Below are 23,222 nucleotides of genomic sequence, written 5' to 3'. Positions count from 1 at the left end.
CCATATGACTCACCAATTCAACTCGTCATTGCATACTCGAGAAATGAAAACACATGTCCACACAAATACTTATATCCAAGATAACTGAAAATACAGTTGACCCTTAAACAACATGAGTTTAAACTACACAGGTCTACTTCTACGCAGATTTTTTACAGAACACTACTGTAGATGTATTTTCTCTTCCTGATGATTTTCATACTAACATTTTATTTACTTTGTAAGAATATAGTATATAATACATATAACATACAAAATATGTATGAATTGACTGCTTATGTTATTGATAAAGCTTCTGATTAACAGTAGGCCAAGTTTTGGGAGAGTCAAAAGTTATACGTGGATTTTCAACTGTGTGTGCATTTGGCACCCCTAGCCCCCATGTTGTTCAAGGGTCAACTGTGTATGTCCCCACAAAAACCTTTCATTCATGAAAATATTATTCATAATAGCCCCAAAATGGGAACAAACTAAATGTCCAACACCTGATGAATACATAAATATGGTATTATCCACACAATTAAATATTATTCAGCAATAAAAAGAAATGAAGAATAACATTCCGTTGTCTGGAAATCCCACAGCTTATTTTTCCATCCACCCACTGAGACCATCTTGCTTGGCAGTGTGAATCAAGCTGCCATAAACAACTGTGCAAGTTTTATAAGCGGATGTCAGTTTCAAACTCCTTTGGGTAAATACCAAGGAGTGTGATTGCTAGATTGTATGGTAAGAATATGTGTAGTTTTGTAAGAAACTGCCAACTCATCCTCCAAAGTGGCTGCATCACTTTACATTCCCACCAGCAATGTATGAGCGTTTCCGTTACTCCACATCTTTGTCAGCACTTGGTGTTCATTGTCAGTGTTCTAGATTTTAGTCAGTCTAATAGGTGTGTGATGGTATCTCGTTTTAATTTTACTTCCTCTAGAAACATGTGATGTGGAGCATCTTTTCATATGATTATTTGCTATCTGTGTATCTTCTTTGGTGAGGTGTCTGTTGAGGTTTTTGACACATTTTTTAATTCAGTTGCTTCTTCTTGAGTTTTAAGCATTCTTTGTATATTTTGAATAACAGTCCTTTATTAGATGTGTCTTTTACAAAAACCTTCTCTTAGTCTGTGGCTTGCCTTCTCATTCTTTTGATGCTGTCTTTTGCAGAGCGTAAGTATTTCATTTTAATTAATTCCATCTTATCAACTATTTCTTTCATGAATTGTGCCTTCGGTGTTATATCTAAAAAGTCATCACCATACTCAAGGTCATCTAGGTTTTCTCTATGTTATCTTCTACAAATTTTATACTTTTGTGTGTTACATTTAGGTCTGTAATCCATTTTGAGTTAAGTTTTACAAAGGCTGTATGGACTGTGTCTAGCTTCAGTTTTTCACACGTGAATGTACAGTTGTTCTAGCACCATTTGTTGAAGAAACTATCTTTGCTCCATTGTACTACCCTTGCTCCTTTGTCAAAGATCTATTTCTGGGCTCTCTATTCTGTTCCACTCATCTATTTGTATATTCCTTTGCCACTGTCACACTGTCTTGATTACTGTAGCTTGATAGTAAATCTTGAAGTCAGGCAGAACATGGCAGAAACTTGAATTGTATTACCAAACAGAAAAAGTCAATCTGAGAAGGTTATGTACTATGCAATTCCAACTATATGACATTCTAGGAAATGCAAAACCATGGAGATAACAAAAAGATCTGTGGTTGCTGGGGCGGGGAGGGCAGGGATGAACAGGCAGAGCAGAGGATTTTTAGGGCAGCGAAAATACTCTGCATGATATTACAATGATGGATATATGTCATTATACATTTATCCAAACCCACAGAATGTACAAAACCAAGACTGAACCCTAAGGTAAACTACAAACTCCAGTTGATAATGATGTGTCAATGTAGCAAATGTACCACTCTGATAAGTAACATTGAAAATGGGGGACACTATGCATGTATAGGGACAGTGAAATCTTTGTATCTTCTGTTCAGTCTTGCTGTAGACTTAAAACTGCTCTTGGGACACCTGGGTGGCTCAGTTGGGTAAGCATCCAACCCTTGATTTTGGCTCAGGTCATGATCTCATAGTTTGTTAAGAACGAACTCTGCACTGGGCTCTCCCTAGTGTGGAGTCTGCTTGAGATTCTATCCCCCTCTCCCTCTGTTTAGCTTGCACACATGCTCTTTCTCAAAAAAATAAATAAATAAAAAATTTTTAAGAACCTGCTCTAAAAAACTAAATATAAAAAAAAAAAACCTTTTAAAAGAACTGACATCCTACAACATGAACTATGATTATCTATGTTCAATAAAAAAAAAAAAAACACCAGTCACAAAAGACCACATATTCTATGAAGTCCAGAAAAAAACTCTCAACACCCTCTCAAAAAGACATATAAGCACATAAAATATTAAACACCACTTTAAGAGATTAATTTGACTTTCTTATAACTGATTAATGACCCTCTTTGTTTTTTAACATTTATTTATTTTTGAGAGTGAGAGAGACAGAGCATGAGTGGGGGAGGGGCAGAGAAAGAGAGAGAGAGGGAGACAGCACAGAGCCTGACACGGGGCCTGAACCCACAAGCTGTGAGATCATGATCTGAGCCAAAGTCAGACGCTCAACCGACTAAGCCACCCAGGCACCCCTGATTAATGACCTTCTTAAAGTTCCATTAGCTTTCTGACTTATTTTTGCTTTATTTTTCATGTATATAAATGTATCATGAATTTAAGAGTATTGCCATTGTGGGGTTAAATGTGTGGGAATTATGTGGAGAGGATAGGAAAGTCACAAGTTAGTTCACTGCACACATATCCATTGAGTGTCCACTTTGTACTGGGCAACTGCCCAGGCTGTGAAAACATCATGGCAGTATAGAGATGGGAACCTGAAAGAAGAGGGATAGATTTGACTTTTAACTTGTCCTGAGCTTAGAGCTCACATTAACCTGCCCATCTCTCCTAAAAAATGTTACAAATTTGGTTCTAAACATAAAAAGGAAGTTTCTTCTTTCCAAAACTAAAAATAATCCTACATATTTAAGATCCTTTAAATTCATTCCTTGTATTTGTTAATTCATCATTAACATAAATCAAAAATACACATAGCAACACTAAGAAATAACATTAGGATTATAAGGAATAAATTTTCCTCCCCAAAGTAAATACAGAGGCCACTAAAAAGAGTTACGTATTACACAATCCTCTCATCTCTCCAGAGACTTCATATCTAACTTTCAATTTAAGCACACTGGAAATGACTGCTAATGACATCTATCAGTCCTTGTCTTTTGTTTTCTTAATCATACATGGGTTTTGAATTTCCACACCAGACAGCTGCTCAAGGCCACGGTTTCTATACAGGCAAATACAAAGGTGTCTCCTTTCTCATTATATTGGCTGCATTCCCTTTCTAGTTCTCTATCAGCTCTCTTTACCTGATCCTTCCACCCTCTGTCACAAATTCCCATGATGCCTTCTCTGATGGACACAGGTGTCTCTACTTATTTTACAGTCCCATCATTGTATTCATATATAACTGAGGCACTCACAATCATATTATACAAGAGCTTTTCAAACTACTTTAGAAATCAAATGCTTGCATGATCAAAACATTATCATTAAGCAGAGAATATCTCAGTCTATGTGGGCTTTGGTCCTAATTCTTCAAGAACTAGAAACCAATCACTGGAGAAATACTATGTGGCACAGGCAAATGGACTACAACGAATGCTATTTTCAGTATGCCGCCTGGCTCAGCTGCATCTTTTCAGTGCCCCAGGCAAGATGGCTTATACTCATGGGATAACCCAAATTTAGAGAAACAAATATAAACATGACTCGTTTCACCTGCTAAAAGTTTCAGTCTGTATAAAAGAACAGTAGGAGGATGGCAGTAATTAAAGAAAAAAAAGCTTCTATCAAGTTAGGAAATGGCTCGCTTGTTCCTTGATCTTAAATATTAGGTTATGCTGAATTTTGTTCAACATGTTGATATAAATCACTTTAGGTGAAGCAGCATTTCAGAGACAAGAAGCTACATTCCTTCATACAAATATTTGACAAATATTATCAATCTTACTGACCCTACATCATTCACACAAATCCAATCTCTAGGGTTTTCAAGTCAAGTAAAATAATATGTAACTAACAATGAGATACTCCTCCACAGAAGTATGAAATGCGGTGTGTTACCACTATTGGTCAGAGTATTCATAGATGAAGGGGTTGGGAAGACTTGTGAAATGCTACAATGGATAGTATTCAGAAAATCACAAACTTTTGTTGTTGTCATTGCTGTTGATGCTTTCTCAACTCTTTTTTCTATGTAAACTATATATTTCAGTACAATATGTATATATACACATAAGTTCCCAAATCAACAAAGTGAACATATACACGCATATGCAGTACCTGAAACAAAATAAACAAAAACCCCAAAACTTTATAGAATCCCAAAAGCCCAATCTCATATACCCTCCAGTCCTATTCTCCCAAGGTTATGCACTATCGTGCCTTCTGACAACTATACTAAACATCTGTCCTCAAAAGACATCACTGGGCTTTAAAGCACAGTTTATTACACTTATTTCCATTTTATTTATCCCCAGAAATGACAGGTGTACTTTTATACTACCCCAGTTTTCAATATTTTTTAGTAACATACCTTTCAGATTTAATGACCTTCACATTAAATAGACTTTATGGCATCCCGATATCATGAGAGCTATTTTACAAACACTACACTGACAGAATAAGTAATAATCCTAATGGATCAGGTATTACTAAAAACTCACTTCTTGGGGCCTCCAGCCACTTGACCAAGACTTACTTATAAAGTTGTATGTCACTTATAAGGCACCTGACTCCAATACTATATACACTGCCGATCCCTCCAGATCTCTTCTTCTTATCATGCACAATTCACAGAATATAAGAGAGACTAACACTTCAATAACACTTATTTCAACTACTTGGTGGGTCCAGCAATGCAGAAGGAAGCATTTAGGACTACATGGCAAAGGTCCCAAAGGATATCAACTAAAAAAGAAAAAACAAAAGCATTAAGAAAGAGTAATAATGATTCAGTCTCCCATTCATCTTTAACTTCACTGATAGTTTGTACTTACTAAAGGCTCATAAAACAGATCTTCCTATTCTCAAAAGGGGAAACACTCCATGTACAGGAGAGATACTCAAGAGCTGATGACTACAAACATACATTTTTCAAATAAACTCGTATTTCAAGAAAATTTCTGGATTTACTCCAACACAATATGTAGGAGAATCTTCATTCATATATGCATTCATATATTCATTTCTTTAAATATTCACCAAAAACTATTAATTTCTACCTCAGACCTCCTCCATGAGGTCAGTACTGATCTTATATTAATAATTTTTTCCTTACCTGATGACCTGTAACAGAGCTGTACTACATTCTAAACTATATTGGTTAACTAAACATCTTGGTAAAGGGTCACTGATGCTTTGAAACCAGAAAATAGCTGTGATAAAGGTTTTTCATCTTTAACAAACTGAGTTGGGTTTTTGGTTTTTTTTTTTTTGTTTTTTTTGGGTGGTTTTTTTTTTTTGTTTTTTTGGGGGGGTGTTGAGAAAGAAAGAGAGAGCATGAGCAAGGTAGAGGAAGAGGGGGGAGAGAGAATCTTAAGCAGGCTCCATGCCTAACATAGAGACTGACACGGGGCTCAATTTCATAACTATGAGATCATGACCTGTGGGGTGCCTGGGTGGCTCAGTCGGTTAAGCGTCCGACTTTGGCTCAGGTCATGATCTTGTGGTCTGTGAGTTCGAGCCCCACGTCGGGCTCTGTGCTGACAGCTAGGAGCCTGGAGCCTGCTTTGGATTCTGTGTCTCCCCTCTCTCTCTCTGCCCCTCCCCGACTCGTGCTGTCTCACTCTGTCTCTCAAAAATAAATGTTAAAAAAATTTTTTCTTTAAAAAAAAGAAATGCAGTAAATAAATTTAAGCAGAATAAAAAGGTTAATCACCATTACCATTCTCCAATAGGAGACAGCATTTCCTGAGTATATTTGACCAGGGCATTCTGATTTGCACATGTTGAAGGTCTAGTGTTCTGCCAACAGACTTTGGGAATTGTTATCTTTGGGGACTTAAAAGAAGGCAAGGTTGCTTTAAACTAAAGGTGTCAGGAAATAGTTCACATAAGAACTAAAACAGATACAGGGCCTAGAAAGATATGTAGGCTTAATACATTCTGGGAAGGCAGGGTGCTAGTGAAAAGGCCAACTGAGGCAGGAAAATAAAGCAACAGTGTACCTGCAAAGAAATGAGGATAATGAGTGGGGTTCAAAATAAATGTAGCATAAGCAGCATGAAAATGAGTTGTAGAAATAAAGAGTTGACAATGATATTGGATATTCTTAAGAAGGTTTTTCTATGTTAAAAACCTTGGAAGCTGAGATGGTAGGAAATATGTAAGATACATGTCCCTGTTGGCCCAGGACATTTCTAGTATACCTGTTAACCAGACTTGACAAGATTAAATCAAGTATAGCATTTGTTCAAATAAACAGACTTCAGTTTAGATGACATATTATATATGGTCATTTAGTGTATCAAAAATATAATTTTGTAAGTTCTTATCATTTAGATATACATAATAGAATATGTACTGATGAAATTAAATAATGTCCAGGATATGCTTCAAAATAATTAGGGGAAAGGTATAAATAAAAAAGACTATCCATGAACTGATAATTCTTGAAACTAGATGATAAGTACATGGTGGTTCATTATACCATGACTTTATTTAAATAACAGTATGTACTTACTGAAATTTTTTAAAAAATGTTTCAACGGCATTCATAGGAGATGAAATAATATTTCTGCGGCATTATTAATTTAATAAAACACAATATTTTCACCGTATATATACTAAATGTCTATCAAATAAGCAAAATTATTAAAAATCAAAAATACATTTAACCATTTTAACGTAACTAAAAATTCATCTTCTTTCAACAAGAACTTCATAATTTCAAGGAAGAATGAATACTAATGGAGCACCTGGGTGGCTCAAGTCCGTTGAGTGTCCGGCTTTGGCTCAGGTCATGATCTCGTGGCTCATGAATTCAAGCCCCTCACGGGGCTGTGCTGACAGCTCAGAGCCTGGAACCTGATTCTGATTCTGTGTCTCCATCTCTCTCTGCCCCTCTCCCTTCAGAGTACTCTGGAAGGCCTATTCTTATTCCAGTGTATCAAAAATATTACAAAGCTTGTGTCCTTCAAATCTAATTATAAGTTCAATACATAAGTCTAACGATTTTATGCCAAGTGAAATACATCAGAGAAAAACAAATATCATATGATTTCACTCATATGTGGAACTTCAGAAACAAAATAAGTGATCAAAGAAGAGAGACAAAAAAACCCAGAGTCTGTAATACAGAATACAAACCAGGGAAAGGGGGAAGATGAGTGAAACAGGTGAAGGGGATTAAGAGCACACATATCATGACGAGCACTGAGTAATGTGTAGAATTGTTGAATTACTATCACTTCTTGGCCTTTTGGCTAAGACCAAGTGTAGAATTGCTGAATTACTATACTGTACACCAACGCTTTTAAGTTGTTCCTTTATAATAAAGTTTAATTTTTCTTTTAAAATTCTATACTGGGTAATTAATTACTGAAAATCTGTATTTTTTACTTATTTACTAAAAAATCTATAAATAAATATGCTCTATTAAGTAAATATCTCTATTATTAAATTATTTATATTTATTAACTTCTCTTTAGTCACTGTGACAACTGAAGTTTTACCAACACTTATTACAAAGAAAGAAACTTAGATCTATTGGTAAGTATAATATTACTTTCAACATACACAGTCCAGTAGAGCCTGCTGTTTAAATAAGGTTTAAATTTCAAAACATACATTGTCATTTAAATAAACTATCTTAACAAATAATGATTTGGGATTTTTTCTCCCCAATTTAACACTCAGCTGAGACAGCAAAAGTAGGCTATCTTTATTTTTTAAAAAGAAAAAAGAAAGTAGTTTTATTCTCCTGAACTGATTTTAAAAGGTAAAATTAGCTAATAAAAAATAGAGATTCTAAGTGTAAAATTAATATGGAGTCACAACAGGGGTGCCTGGGTGGCTCAGTTGGCTGAGTTACCGACTTTGGCTCAGGTCATGATCTTACAGTTTGTGAGTTCGAGCCCCGCGTCGGGCTCTGTGCTGACAGCTTGGAGCCCGGAGCCTGCTCAGATTCTGTGTCTCCCCCTATCTCTGCCCCTCTCTGCTCATGCTCTGTCGCGCGCTCTCTCTCTCTCTCTCTCTCTCAATAAGTAAACATTAAAAAAATATATAAAAAAAGATATGGAGTCACAACAGAGATATCTGACTTTGCAGAAGTCAGGCCACACATATCTTTGATTAATGATGAAGGGCAGAAGACCACTGATAAAATGTAACATAAATGCTCAAAAAAACCTGGTATCTGAATCTGACTGAAGTGTTCACACTGTCCTGATTCACTGCTCTGTAGCCCACACCCATGGAAGTAACGGATAGATTCAGACATGGCTCCTTAGATATGTTATATTTCTCTATTGTTTTAATTGTAATAATGAGTAATACAAATATAATGTAATAGATTAATGCATAAGACCTGTATAAGAAAGAATAAGCTAAAACAGGCATGTAATATCCAAAGTTTCCCAGATTACCTATATAATACATTTGTGAATGAAGATGTTATTAACAAATATACATGTTCCTCAAAAACTTTTTAATTTTTTTACATACAAATGTAACAATATAAAATCCTGCCTAATGATCTACATTTAATAATTATTAAAATATAAATACATTTCTGATCACCATAAAATCACTGATAGCTGGATTAATGTACTCATTCATTCAAGAAATATTTAATGAGAGCCTACACTGTGCTAATCAATGTCCCAGGGGCCAAAGATATGAACAGTACACATTAGGCCTTGTGATAAAACAAAAAATATCCCAGTAACATGATCTCCATTATTATCTTTGTGGATCTCTGAGAGATGATTGCAAGCCAAAGACAAGTTGTCATAATTCTCCTTCCTAGTCTACAAAATTATAAACCATGCATTATGAGTTATTACATTATGTGTTATATATCATATAATACATGCGATTCCATATAAATTATAATGTACTAGTTATCTCAAGAACATGAGTTCTTATCAGAAAGGATAATGTCTACTACCCAGTGCTTAATACATAGTAGATATTTGATAAACCTAATGAATAAGTATGTAAATAACCGTGATACTTCAAGAGCTACAGCAATATGATTTGGATTCCCTAGTTATAACAAACCTGGGATCTGTTCCAACAAAACTATTTCTGCAGCATATGCATAATTATACTCTTTGGAAAAAACATATATAGTTTTGATGGTGAGTTATAGAAGTTAAAATATAGAAGATAAGAATGAAAACTACTATTTTACTAGAAGTATAGTAAAAAAAAATTCTAACTCCAGACTTCCTTTGGACTCAGTTCCTACTGGAATCTCCACCTTGCTGGCCTGCCCTAACAAATCCTGGACTTGCCAGCCCCCACAACTGCATGAACCAATGCCTTTCAAAAAAAAACAAAAATCTGTCAGGGGTGCCTGAGTGGCTCAGTCAGTTAAGCATCTGACTCTTGATTTTGGCTCAGGTCCTGATCTCACAGTTCATGAGTTTAAGCCCTGTATCAGGCTCTGAGCTGACAGCATGGAGCCTGCTTGGGATTCTCTCTCTCCCTCTCTCTCCCCCACACATGTGTTTGTGGATTCTCTCTCTCTCTCTCTCTCTCTCTCTCTCAAAATAAATAAATAAGCCTTAAAAAAAAAATCAGTCGACCAATCAGTGAGTGCGTGTATGGCTCCAGATTCTATGCTTATTTTTGCACTTTCAAACAGTACTAGAAGTCATGGGAGATGGAATAAGAAGGAGGGAGACACAGAAAGAGACTGAAACATTTCTCTAAGTTTCAAATCCCTCAGTTGCAATAACCCAGATATCTCTTCAAGTATGTTATGTTAATTAAGTAATTTAACACAGGCTTTGAAAGTATAACATAGATAGCTACATGAACCTAAATTAATCACAATTACTCAAGGAGACTAAGGAGAAATTGAGGCAATACAGTACAAGGTGTCCTCAATAACAGATAGAAAACGTGCTGTGGGTTGTAAAGATACACCATTAAATTACAGTAGTAAGAGATCCACAGAAACACTGGAATATCATAATAATCGAATAACCACGAAACACTGATGTCATGATTACAATAAGTTTGCTGATTCTATCAAATAGTATAAACTCAAATGTATAAGAAATCAATTTGATACATACTTGTGACAAAAAATTTTTTTGTGAAAGTACAGCTATCAAAGGCAGCAATTTTCTCCTGCAAGACTACAACGAGGATCCTAAAATTAGAGGAGGAAAAAAATGTGAATGTGAAATTCTGTAAATTAAATTATAAATAAGATAAATCATTAGATTTAAGTAAGTATCTACCAATGCAATTTTGGCAAGAAACCTCTGCCTGTTAAAATATAAAAACAGAACCACAAAATCCTTATAGTAATCAAGAAAAACATGATTAGAAGAAAAGTGACAGAACAAACTATAGCTTAAAAAATTATTTTTCTCTGAATAAAATTTTATTTTCATTCATTATTAATCAAATGAATCTATCTTCATTAGGAATGTATGAAATCAATAAACTGCTGGCTATTTACTAAAAGTGTTTTCCAGTGCTGCTCAAAGTCATGAAATTAAACATAAAATGGATTTATGTAACCTGTCACTTAAAATGACTGCTGAATTTCCCAACACAAGAGCAAAAGAAAGAAAGCAAACTCAGACAACTGTTATTCAGTATAAATGAGCCATTTCTGATTGATTCAATATATTAAAATTTAATCAGAATCTGTATGAACTATCTCCAAAGCCCGAGATGTGCAAATAATTAGGAACATAATTCAGTTATAAAATTTTTTCATAATCAAAATTCCTAAAATACATCCAAAATGAAGTTATTTTATAAATTATGTTTTAGAATACTTCTCCTTGCATAACATTAATGTAAAGATATAAATTTCAAAGTAATTTTAATAATTAAAGATTACAATTGTTAAATATTTAACATATTCAGTGTATTTTTCCAAATTTGGGGGAGGTAAGCCTGAGTAACAGATGTTAATGGTGAGCGGGGGGAAAAAAGAAAAGTGTTGTCTTCAACATGCATGCTTTAATAATCTTGTTCATTTGTTAATGCAAAACAAAATCCTTAACACAGTTGACAACACATAATAAATGATTCAGTCATGGCACTTAACATAAGAAACCAATCAATCCTCAGACCCAGGTTAAAGGCTTAGGGAACCCATAATAAGAAGGTGACAAACTCAAATGAGAGAAAACGCAGACAAACCAGAGATGAAAAGTTTTGCTATAATCAAGCAGCCCCTCCCCATAATACAGTAACAAAGAATGATTCCAACAAGGACAGTTTAATTTATTATGAATATTGCTAAGTCCAAAACACTGTGCCATAAGCTGATTTGCAAAACCAAATGCAAAATTAACCAGGGAAAGACCTGGTGAATAGATTTGACACTTTATAGAGCAAAATCTAAGCAGATCCTGAAATCCGCATGATAGCTTTTCCTCTAACCTTCACCATTTGAACTCATGCAACTTCTAATGGGAAAATCAATTTTTAAAAATACTACATAATGTGCCCAAATCAATAGATGTTTTTTGTTGGAACATATCTTCAAATAGTTTTTCTTAAAAAAAAAAATAAAGGTAGAATATGAACCTTTGCTATATCAACCAAATATCCAGAGAATTTCATAATCACTTTTCATTAATGATATCTCATATTCATAAATCACTCTTTATCTCCTTTTACTCCTACTTACAAGTTTCACAATTACTAATTACTTACGACGAGCACACTGATGACTACAAAAAAATTAACTGTATTAATTTTCAATGTAATTTATATCTGTTAAATATTAAATGTGCTCATTACTTCGTGGCTAAAATTAAAAGTGATAAACACAAAAATATTTGTTGTAGGAAAAGCTGACCTAACTGCAGTACTTGGAACACAGTACTTGGAACAAGTGCAGACTTAAGAAAAACCCAAATCTGCCATTCATAGCATCTGTAACAGGATGTGTTTTTTTTAATGTTTTATTTATTTGTGTGTGTGTGTGTGTGTGTGAGAGAGAGAGAGAGAGAGAGAGAGAGAGAGAGAGAGGGAAAACAAGCGGGGGAGGGGCAGAGAGAAAGGAAGACACAGAATCTGAAGCACACTCCAGGCTCTAAACCACGCTCCAGGCTCTAAACTGTCAGCACAGAGACCAACGCAGGGCTCGAACTCGTGAACCATGAGATCATGACCTGAGCCGAAGTCGGAAGCTTGACGAACTAAGCCACCCAGGCACCCTGTCTCTGTAACAGTTTTAAAATATTTTGCAAGAAATACTTTTTTAAAAATTTAACTGCACTTTGTTCCTCTGTTTTCTAGTGTATTTGCGTATTTGTAGTACTACAAGTAAATTGTGCCCTACAAATCTTATTTGTACTTAATCTCCCTTTCCAAGTGTGTGCAAGTTGCTGTTTGGCTAAGTAGGTATGTAATCTGTTGTGTGAGACAGCACAAGGACACTTGAAAAAGGGCTTTCATTACATTTTCCCAGGTTAAATATATTATCCATTGGATCCAGCCATTCAATAATGTTGATTTTGAATAATTTGCTGTGTCACTGGATAATTACGTTATCCCAGCAATAATATTTCTGTTTCCTATAATTTTGAGTTTGAGATTATTTAAAGTATAAATATGCATAATAATTAGATCTTCACTATGAACTGCACACTATCACTGAACAGCTTTTCTTTGTCCTAGTTCATGTTTTTATACTTGAATTCAAACACTTTTATCATTAGTATCAAAGCCCACATATCCTTTTAGTTTGCATTTGTCAGGTCTGTCTTTAGCTACTTTTTATATTCAACCTTTCTGAGTCACTTTTTGAATCTCTTTAAAATCTAACCTGAGAGTATTTTATTACAAAATTTATTTTATATTGACACAGCACAAAATATTGTGTTTTCCATGTTCCATGTGTTTGCTTTTTGATGAGATGTTCAGATTTACAGTTTGCATCCATGACCTTGATCAAGACATTTTCCAATGCAGGGCTGCAATTTTCTCAAACGTAAAATGAAGTGCTGAGTAATAGAAGATTCTTAAGGTCCCTTTCTCCCCTAATATTCAATGGCTATAAGTTAAGTCTTCATTATCATTAGGTCAGGTTCAACCCAGATCTGAGTGTCTTCTTAGAGATTTTAACAAAATAGATTTGAAAGAAGGAAAATGTATCTAGTCCATGCTTTAGTTCTACTGTTAAATATAAATAAATAACAATATTTAAAAGCCACTTTTATTGTTCAGATATATGCTTTGTTTTGATGAATGCTAACAGGAAAGTCATATTTCGCATTATAAACCAGTAAACCCACAGAAGTTCATACATTCTATATATTAAAAAGCTATGTTATACATGTAAAAAAGTTCCCCAAAGCAATGCTTAATCTTTGTACATTTGCTTACTTTTTGTTCTTTTCCATTTCAGTCTTAAAATACTGATTATGACTCGCTAAACTTAATTCACTAATGGATCAAGACTGGAAGTTTGAAAACATTCATTCAGAAATCTTAACAGTTACTCCACTTGGCAAAATTCAGGGAAGGTATTTTGTAACTTTAAAAAAAATAAATAAATCAAAGATAGTCAATGATACCAGTAGAGCTCTACATGCCCAGGAGGTGCATTACTTTGTAAAAGAAACACATGAAAGGGGCACCAAAGTGGCTCAGTCAGCTGGTTAAGCATCCTACTTCGGCTCAGGTCATGATCTCGAGGTTCATGGGTTTGAGCCCCACATGGGGCTCTGTGCTGACAGCTCTAAGCCTGGAGCCTGCTTCGGATTCTGTGTGTGTGTCTCTCTCTCCCTTCCCCTGCTCAGTCTGTCTGTCTGTCTCTCTCAAAAATAAATAAACATTAAAAAATATTTTTTAAAAAGAAGAAATACATGAAAAAATGCTTACCGCTTGTTGCAATGGAGATCATAGATAGGTGTTTTAAACTGAATAGACTTGACCATCTCACCAGTACGAAGTGAATATAGATCTACACAACAGTAAGGTGGACTTGTGCTAAAAAAAAAAGAAGAGAGGAAGAAAGAAAGAAAGAAAGAAAGAAAGAAAGAAAGAAAGAAAGAAAGACAAAAAGAAAAAAAGACAAAAGCCATATTTTTAAAAATGTGGGGGGGCCAGTAAACTCTATATTTTCTTATTAACATAATCTTAAAACCCCTAATTAACATAATACAAGGAAATTTACTTGAACTATTAAAATAGTTCATAATATCATAATATATCCCAATCAATTCACTTCATTAATGCAAAATTAGGGGAAAAAAAGAAAATGAAACTCATTCACCAAATTATCACTATACAAAAGAAAACAATAAGATTATCTCAATAAATACATAAAAGTATTTGATAAAATTAAAAACTTGTTCATAAGAAATATTTCATTAATCTGATAATGTATAGCAACCTTAAAACTAAGAAAAACTATCAATTATATATAATGGTAAAACACTGAAAACCTTCACCCTAAAATCAGGAACTAGACAAGAATACTCATTATTACCACATCTACTCAAGACAGTATGGAAAGTCCTGTGCATAAGGCAAGAAAAGAAATTACTATAAAGAGGAAAAAAAGCTGTCATTATTTGCCAAGAATTTGCCTGTGTATGTATAAAACCCAGTAAGACAAATCTGTATGTCAAAATATACATAAAGACAACCCCACAATAAAGAAGAACCATTAATATATGGATTAATACATGAATTAATTGGTAATATTGATTGCTAATTAATTGACATATCAATTTACCCTGGTCACTAGGTACAATATCACCCATATTTTTATAAATTAAGGACAAACCATTATAAAGTGAAATTTTAAATCCGTATATATTGGATATATGAATATATTGAATACCTTGGAATAAATCTAAGTAAAAATTTTGACATATTTACACAAAAAGAAACAAAACAAAACAAATCAAAATAAACTGAAGTATATACCACAGGCTGACAGACTTTCTAAACTGAAACAGTTCAACTCTAATAAAAAATCTACCAGAATGAGACCTCACTCCAAAATGTATATAAATATACATTCCACATGGTCAGATTATTTTGGAAAGGTATAGTTATTAAGAGACTGGGTTCTTGACTCTAGAACAGATAAAGAGATTCATGTTTCCACCTTAACAAGGTAGGAAAAGAAGAACAAGTTAAATCCAATAAAAGTTCAATGAGGGAATTAATAATAAAATACAATATGAAATCAATGAATTGAAACGGGAGTAAGCAAAAGAAAAGAAAACATGAAACCTAGTTTTCTGAAACCAATCTACAAAGAAACAAATAATTTGACTATTCCAGTATCTATAAAAGAAACTGAACTCATAATTTAAAACTTCTCACAGTGAAATCCTTGTAAAAATGGCTCATTTGTAAATCCTATTAATCATTTAAACAAAAATGTTTAGATATCCTACATAAACACTTTCAGAAGGTAGAAGAGGAGTAATTTCTCAACTTATTTTATGAAGCAAGTAACACCTGATTGCAAAACTAAACAAATACTTTGGAAGAAACTACAGATACGTTTCTGTATCTATGTATCTCATGACTATACATAAAAATTCTCCAACAAAATATTAACAAATCAAATCCAGCAATACAAAATGAGACGAGGTTTATCCCAGGAATGAAAGGTTGTTGCATATAAGACAACTTCAAATTGCTGAAGGACATCTACACAGACTTAAAAACAAAACAAAACAAAACAAAAAATCTTTCACCAAAAGATCAAGAACAAGGCAAACCTGTCTGCTCTGACCACTCTCATTTAACAAGTTAATTTCTAAATATTTATGAAAAGTTGCAAAACATGATTAGTGACTTTATATGTATGAAACATTATTAATCTATAATAATTAAGATAATAGGAGATGTCACCTCACATCTGTTAGAATGGCTATTATCAAAAAGATAAGAAATGAGTTAGCAAGGGTGCAAAGAAAAGGGAACTCTTGTGCATTGGTGGTGGGACATGTAAATTGCAGCACTCACTATGGAAAATAGTATGGAGGTCCCTCAAAAAATTAAAACCAAGAAACAGACTCTTAACTATAGAAAACAAGCTGATGGTTACCAGAGGGGAAGTGAATGAGGGTATGTGAAATAGGTAAAGGGGATTAAGGGGTGCACTTGTGATGAGCACCAGGTGTTGTATGGAAGTGTTGAATCACTAAATTCTATATCTGAAACTAATATTATGCTGTATGTTAACTGGAATTTAAGTTAAAAACAATTTTTTTAAGTAAAAACATCATATGATCCAGCAATTCCACCTCTGGGTATTTATCAAAAAAAAAAAAAAAAAAAAAAAAAAAAGGCTCACTCAAAGGGCACATGGTGGCTTAATGGGTTAAGCGTCCAACTCTGACTTTGGCTCAGGTCATGATCTCGCTGTTCGTGGGTGGGTTCAATCCCCGCACAGAGTTCTGCACTGGAGCTCGGAGCCTGCTTGGGATTCCGTCTCCCTCTTTCTACCCCTCCCCCACCTGCTATCGCCCTCAAAATAAATAAGCATAAAACTTAAAATAATAATAATAATAATAAAAGATACATCATGCACTGGTATGTTCATTGCAGCACTATTTACAACAGCCAAGACATGTAAGCAACCTGGGTCCATCAATGGATAAAAGGATAGAGAAAATGTGGTAGATACAGATATACATACACAATGGAGCATTATTCAGGCATTTTTTAAAAAAGGAAATCTTGCCATTTGTGACATGGATACACTTTGAGGGCATTATGCTGAGTGAAATAAGTCAATGACAAATATTGTACGATCTCACGTATATGCGGTATTTAAAACAAAAAACAAAAAAGATGAACTCATCAATTCAGAGAACAGACTATACTTGCCAGAGGTAGGGGGTAGGCAAAATGGGAGAAGATGGACAAAAGGAAAAAACACCCAGTTAGAAGATTAATAAGTCCTGCGGATACAATGTAGAGCATGGTGACTATAGTTAACAATACTGTATTATATATTTAAAAGTTGCTAAGACAGTAGGTCTTAAAAGTTCTCATCAAAAGTAAAATATGGTAACTGTGTGGTGACAAATATTAACTAGACTTACTGTGGTGATCATTTTGCAGTATACACAAATATCAAATCATTACATCGTATACCTGAAACTAATATAATGTCATATGGCAAGTGTATCTCAATTTAAGAAAAAAAAAAGGTATTATGATACTGGTCTGAGCCCAGACATATAGGTCGAGGGAGCAGAATAGAGCGTCCATAAATAAACTCACATGTATGACCTAATGATTTTCATCAAAGGTGCCATATAATTAAGTGATGAAAGAATAATTTTTAAACAAATGTTGCTTTTAAAAATTAGTTATTTGCACGGAAGGAATTAAATTTTTCCCTAACTTATGTTATATATTTTATATATATATATATATATATAACATAAGTTATTTTATAAAACATAAGTTATTTTATATATAAGTTATTTTATAAAAAATAACTCAAAATAGATCACAGCCTAAGAATATAAGAACCAAATAGTTTCTAGAACAAAATATAGATAAAATATATTTTTTTAAGATTGATTGATTCATTGATTGATTGATTTATATGCAGGGGGACGGGTAGAGAGAGGGACAGAAAAAATCCCAAGCAAGCTCTGTGCTAGGATTCAGCACAGAGCCTGATGTGGAGCTCAAACTCAAGATCGTGAGATCATTACCTAAGCCAAAATCAAGACTCGGACACTTCACCACCCGAGCCATCTAGGCGCCCCTAGATAAATCTATTTCTTAAATAAGAAAAAGAAAGTATGAACACAGACATAACTGACAACACAAAATTATCAAAACAAATTTTATTTTTTGGAGAATGCAAGCTGGTGCAGCCAATCTGGAAACCAGTATGGAGGTTCCTCAAAAAACTAAAAATAGAACTACCCTACGACCCAGCAATTGTACTACTAGGCATTGATCCACGGGATACAGGTGTGCTGTTTCGAAGGGACACATGCACACCCATGTTTATAGCAGCACTATCAACAATAGCCAAGTATGGAAAGAGCCCAAATGTCCATCAATGGATGAACGGATAAAGAAGATGTGGTATATACATACAATGGAGTATTACTCGGCAATCAAAAAGAATGAAATCTTGCCATTTGCAACTATGTGGATGGAACTGGAGGGTATTATGCTAAGTGAAATTAGTCAGAGGAAGACAAGTATCATATGACTTCACTCATATGAGGACTTTAAGAGACAAAACAGATGAACATAAGGGAAGGGAAACAAAAATAATATAACAACAGGGAGGGGGACAAAACACAAGAGACTCTTAAATATGGAGAACAAACTGAGGGTTATTGGAGGGGTTGTGGGAGGGGGGATGGGCTAAATGGGTAACGGGCACTAAGGAATCTACTCCTGAAATCATTGTTGCACTATATGCTAATTTGGATGTAAATTTTAAAAAATGAAAAATAAAATTAAAAAAAAATTTTTAATTGATATTTAAAAATGAACAAGCAAGCCCCATATCGTGAGAAAATATTTTCAAAAGATATATCTGACTAAGGGTTTGTACCCAGAACATAAAAAGAACTCTTATCATTCAACAATAATGATACATACAACACATTTTTTAATGGCCATAATATTTGACACTTTACCAAGGAAATATAGAGAGGGCAACTAAACACTTGAAAAGATGCTGAACATCATGGAAATACAAATTAAAACCACTAAACCCCTAAGGGATACCACTATACTCATTAGAATGGCTAGAATTTAAGACTGGTAATACAAGAATGCAAAGTAATTAAAACTGTCATACACTGCTGTTAGGAATGCAAAATGATATACTCACTTTGAAAAATAGTTTAGCTGCTTTTTATACAGTGAACATACCCTTACTGTGTGTCACATCTAGGTAATTTGTTACTCATAATAACAAAACACTTAAATGTAAGTCAATAAGTGAATGGATAAATATACTATGATATATTGAGGTAATGCAATATTACTCAGCAATTTTGAAAAATGAATTATCCATACAAAATGAATCTTAAAACCATTAGGAAGTGAGAAAGAAAAGGTCAGGTACAAAAGTCTACACACTGCATGAGTCTCTTTTCAATGAAAAGCTTCAAAGGTAAAACTATAATTATTGGAAGTAGATCAGTTGTTGCCAGGGGACAAAGAAAGATGGAAGTAAAGTGCCATGAGAAAATTCTGGGGATAATGGAAATGTTGCTGTGTCTTGATACACTTGATACACAAAGTATACAAGTGGCAAAACTGGGGTGGGGGGGAAACTAGTAAAACCTGAACTTCAATCTCTAAATTGACACAAGGCAAAAATTCTTTTCTTAATATTCCCAACTAATTAATCCAGTCCTCTGCTGAGAAGCAATGAGTTAATAATGAATGAAATCTAACATTTTGCCAGACCAACTGGGAAGAAAAAAACAGCTTGTCACCTTCAATTAGCAGCTCAGTATAGCCACAGTACACTAGAAACTTGAATTCTGATCATTTCACTGGCATCCATACTATGTCACAACTGAGATTCTTCCTGCAGAAAATCTTCAATAGAAACAGACAAAACAAATACTATGAAGGCTCAGTTTAGAGTTGACCAAACAAGACTTGGTAGAATTGAAAAATCTACTTATATGGGGTGGGGGGGGGGGGGACCTTTTATTCAATGCCTAACAGAAAAAAGATAATTCTTTTAAAACAAGAGTTTTCAGAAAGTCACACATTCATAAAGGAGTCAGTCATGCTATCTGCCAATAACACAGTTGTGTACACGCCTGACATATCCTTTTGTTCTCTATTTTTTCTCTTTTTAAAAGCTTTGACTATTTCCCTGGGACACAGCAAGACAATCGTAATTTTTCTCATGGGTAGGCTGACGAGAAAGCTTTCCATAACAGCAGCAGTGTGCATGCCCCATAACAGAAAGGATATGTGTTAAACTCAAATGAAGATATGAAACAAGTTTTGACTCTGCACTCTAGTATACACCAAACAGTGCCACAAGAAAGTTGTTTACAGAATGAGTTTTCGTTAGATTTCTAGAATTTGAATGTGGTAACATTTTCCTATGTTTGTGTCTGACATTTAAACATAAAGCTGTGACTTAACTTTACAATAAACCTAATTAATTCTTTAAGGAAAAAAGTTCCACATAGATATGTTGAGAGCCAAATGTAGAACGTAACTGAATATATTGCAAGCAAACACCACAGGTTAGAAGAAAAAGCAGGAATGATGCAGTTTTATTATTCAATGGTTGGTTCAGGAACTCTAACTTGTGAACCCAGCACCTCTGTCTTACCAATACACAGACAGCAACATGCATAGTATAAAGTTATGTTACACTTTTTATGATAAATATAAAATAGACATGAATACAGGGGTGCTTGAGTGGCTCAGTAGGTTAAGCATCCGACTTCAGCTCAAGTCATGGTCTCACAGCTTATGAGTTCAAGCCCCACATCAGGTTCTGTGCTGACAGCTCAGAGCCCGGAGCCTGCTTTAGATTTTGTGTGCCTCTCTTGCTCTGCTCCTCTCTCACTCATGCTCTGTCTCTCTCTCTCTCAAGAGTAAATAAAACATTTTAAAAAATTTAAAAAATAGACACGAATATAAATTGTCCTTAACTGACCTTTTCTTTAGCTAAGTAGCCTGTTTTATAGTAAGCAACCAAGAACATAAGTTGAAAATTTTTGTATCAGAATAATGTGTCACCTACTGTACCAGTGACCTATACCCATAAGGGAAATTATTAAGCTTCTATTAGAGAGTTTTGGAAAAGTCCTTCCATAGCCAATGGTATGATATTTACATATTTCATCTATTTCAGTGAAGAGCTTTGACTAGAACTACTTAAAGAGCAAATTTTTTTAGGGGCGCCTGGGTGGCGCAGTCGGTTAAGCGTCCGACTTCAGCCAGGTCACGATCTCGCGGTCTGGGAGTTTGAGCCCCGCGTCGGGCTCTGGGCTGATGGCTCAGAGCCTGGAGCCTGTTTCCGATTCTGTGTCTCCCTCTCTCTCTGCCCCTCCCCCATTCATGCTCTGTCTCTCTCTGTCCCAAAAAAATAAATAAATAAACGTTGAAAAAAAAAAAAGAGCAAATTTTTTTAAAAGCCTCCATTATTGAAAATGCAATGGTTAAATTAAGCAATAAGGAACTATAAAACCAAGTAGTTACATTAGATTTCTCAAAAGGAAAAATATTGAAAATATTATAAATACCACCTATAAATACCATCTATAAATATTATAGATAAACACCAAGAAAACACTAAACATTTCCATATAAATATCTTGCCTACTTCAGTATTTCTTACTTTCTATGTAATACTTTTCACCACATTAAAAATATTTTAATATATTTAATGTAATTTTTTTATTTTTAGAGCAATTTTTGCTTCACAGCAAAATTGAAAATGTACAGAGATTTTCCATATACCCCTTCCACCATTCATGCATAGACTACCTTTAACAACATCCCCCATCAGAATGGAATGTTTGCTACAATCGATGAATCTACAATGACATATAATCACCCAAAGTCCACAGCTTACATTAGGGTTCACTCTTGGTGTTGTACATTTTATGGGTTTGGACAAATTTATAATGGCATATATCCAACATTATAGTATCATAAAGGATAGATTCACTACCCTAAAATTCCTATATGCTCTACCTATTTGTCCCTCCTTCACCCCCAACCCCTGACAAACACTAATCTTTTCACTGTCTCCATAGTTTTGCCTTTTCCAGAGAGTAGAGTTGAAATCATATAGGATGTAGCCTTTTCAGACTGGCTTCTTTCACTTAGTAATATGCATTTAACTTTCCCCCATTTAATTTTATGGCTTAACAGTTAATTTTAGTCCTGATTAACATTCCATTACCTGGATGTCAACAGTTAATTTCTCCATTCATCTACTGAAGGACATCGTGATTGTTTCATGTTCTAGCAACTATAAATAAAGCAAATATAAACACCTATGTGCACTTTTTTGTGAAAATTTAAATTTTCAAGTCCTTTGGGTAAATACCAAGCAAGGCAATTCATGGATTGTAATGGTATGAGTTTAGCTTTGTATGAAACTGCCAAACTATCTAACGAAGTGGTTTTACCATTTTGCATTCCTCCCAGAAATAAATGAGAGTTCCTGTTGCTCCACAAACTTACCAGCATTTGATGCTGTCAGCTTTCTGGACTTGGGCCATTGTAACAGGTATACAGTGACATCTCATTGTTGTTTTAAATTGGCTTCCCCTGATGACATAAGATACGGAGCATATTTCCACATGCCCATTTGATATCTATATATTGTGTTTGAGGTCTTTTGCCCAATTTTTAATCAGGTTGTTCATTTTCTTATTGTTGGGTTTTAAGAGATCTCTGTCCTTTATCAGATGTGTATTTTCCAAGTGTTTTGTCACTGTTTTGTATTCTTATTCTATTGAATTCTTCTTTTTGAAAAGCAGAAGTATTTAATTTTAATGATGTCCAAATTTGTTCAGAAAATTGAATCTGTGAAGTATAGGATAACCTCAGAAACATTTCCAGAATAAAGAGGAAATGAATAAAAGGGATGAAATGGAAAACAACAGATAAAAATCACTGAACATAGAAATTCAATTTATGGAAATACATATCATTGAAGAAACTGCCTCAAGATTGTAGCATCAATCCCTACCTGATAATTTCCAGCCTGCCAGCCTACCCTATTTCTTAACTGCCATCCCCTACAATCACATAATTCCTTTAAATGAAAATCACGTTGAATCACCATACTGTATACCTGAAACTAACATAAAACTGTTGTTAATTATAACAAAATTAAAATAAAATGATTTTTTTTTACAAAAAGCAAAATCATGTGTGTGGGTATGGGTGTGTAAACTGAATGATATACTGGGTAATTCAGTAT

General features: G+C 34.3%; 1 protein-coding gene across 1 annotated transcript in view; it reads right to left on the bottom strand.

The window, feature by feature from the left end:
• BCAS3 (BCAS3 microtubule associated cell migration factor) overlaps positions 1-23,222 on the bottom strand; it is a 620,462-nt gene that overhangs the window by 455,008 nt on the left and 142,232 nt on the right. The window contains exons 9-10 of the mRNA XM_045490037.1: positions 14,171-14,278; positions 10,390-10,466 (exon numbers count right to left, since the gene is read on the bottom strand). Coding sequence (XP_045345993.1) covers positions 10,390-10,466; positions 14,171-14,278 — 185 coding nt within the window. The remainder of the gene's footprint in view (positions 1-10,389; positions 10,467-14,170; positions 14,279-23,222) is intronic.

The sequence above is a fragment of the Leopardus geoffroyi genome, chromosome E1 (assembly GCF_018350155.1).
Source record: "Leopardus geoffroyi isolate Oge1 chromosome E1, O.geoffroyi_Oge1_pat1.0, whole genome shotgun sequence".
Lineage (NCBI taxonomy): Eukaryota > Metazoa > Chordata > Mammalia > Carnivora > Felidae > Leopardus > Leopardus geoffroyi.
The sequence above is the reverse complement of the archived record's forward strand: the minus strand, read 5'-3'. Positions and strand labels throughout refer to the sequence as shown.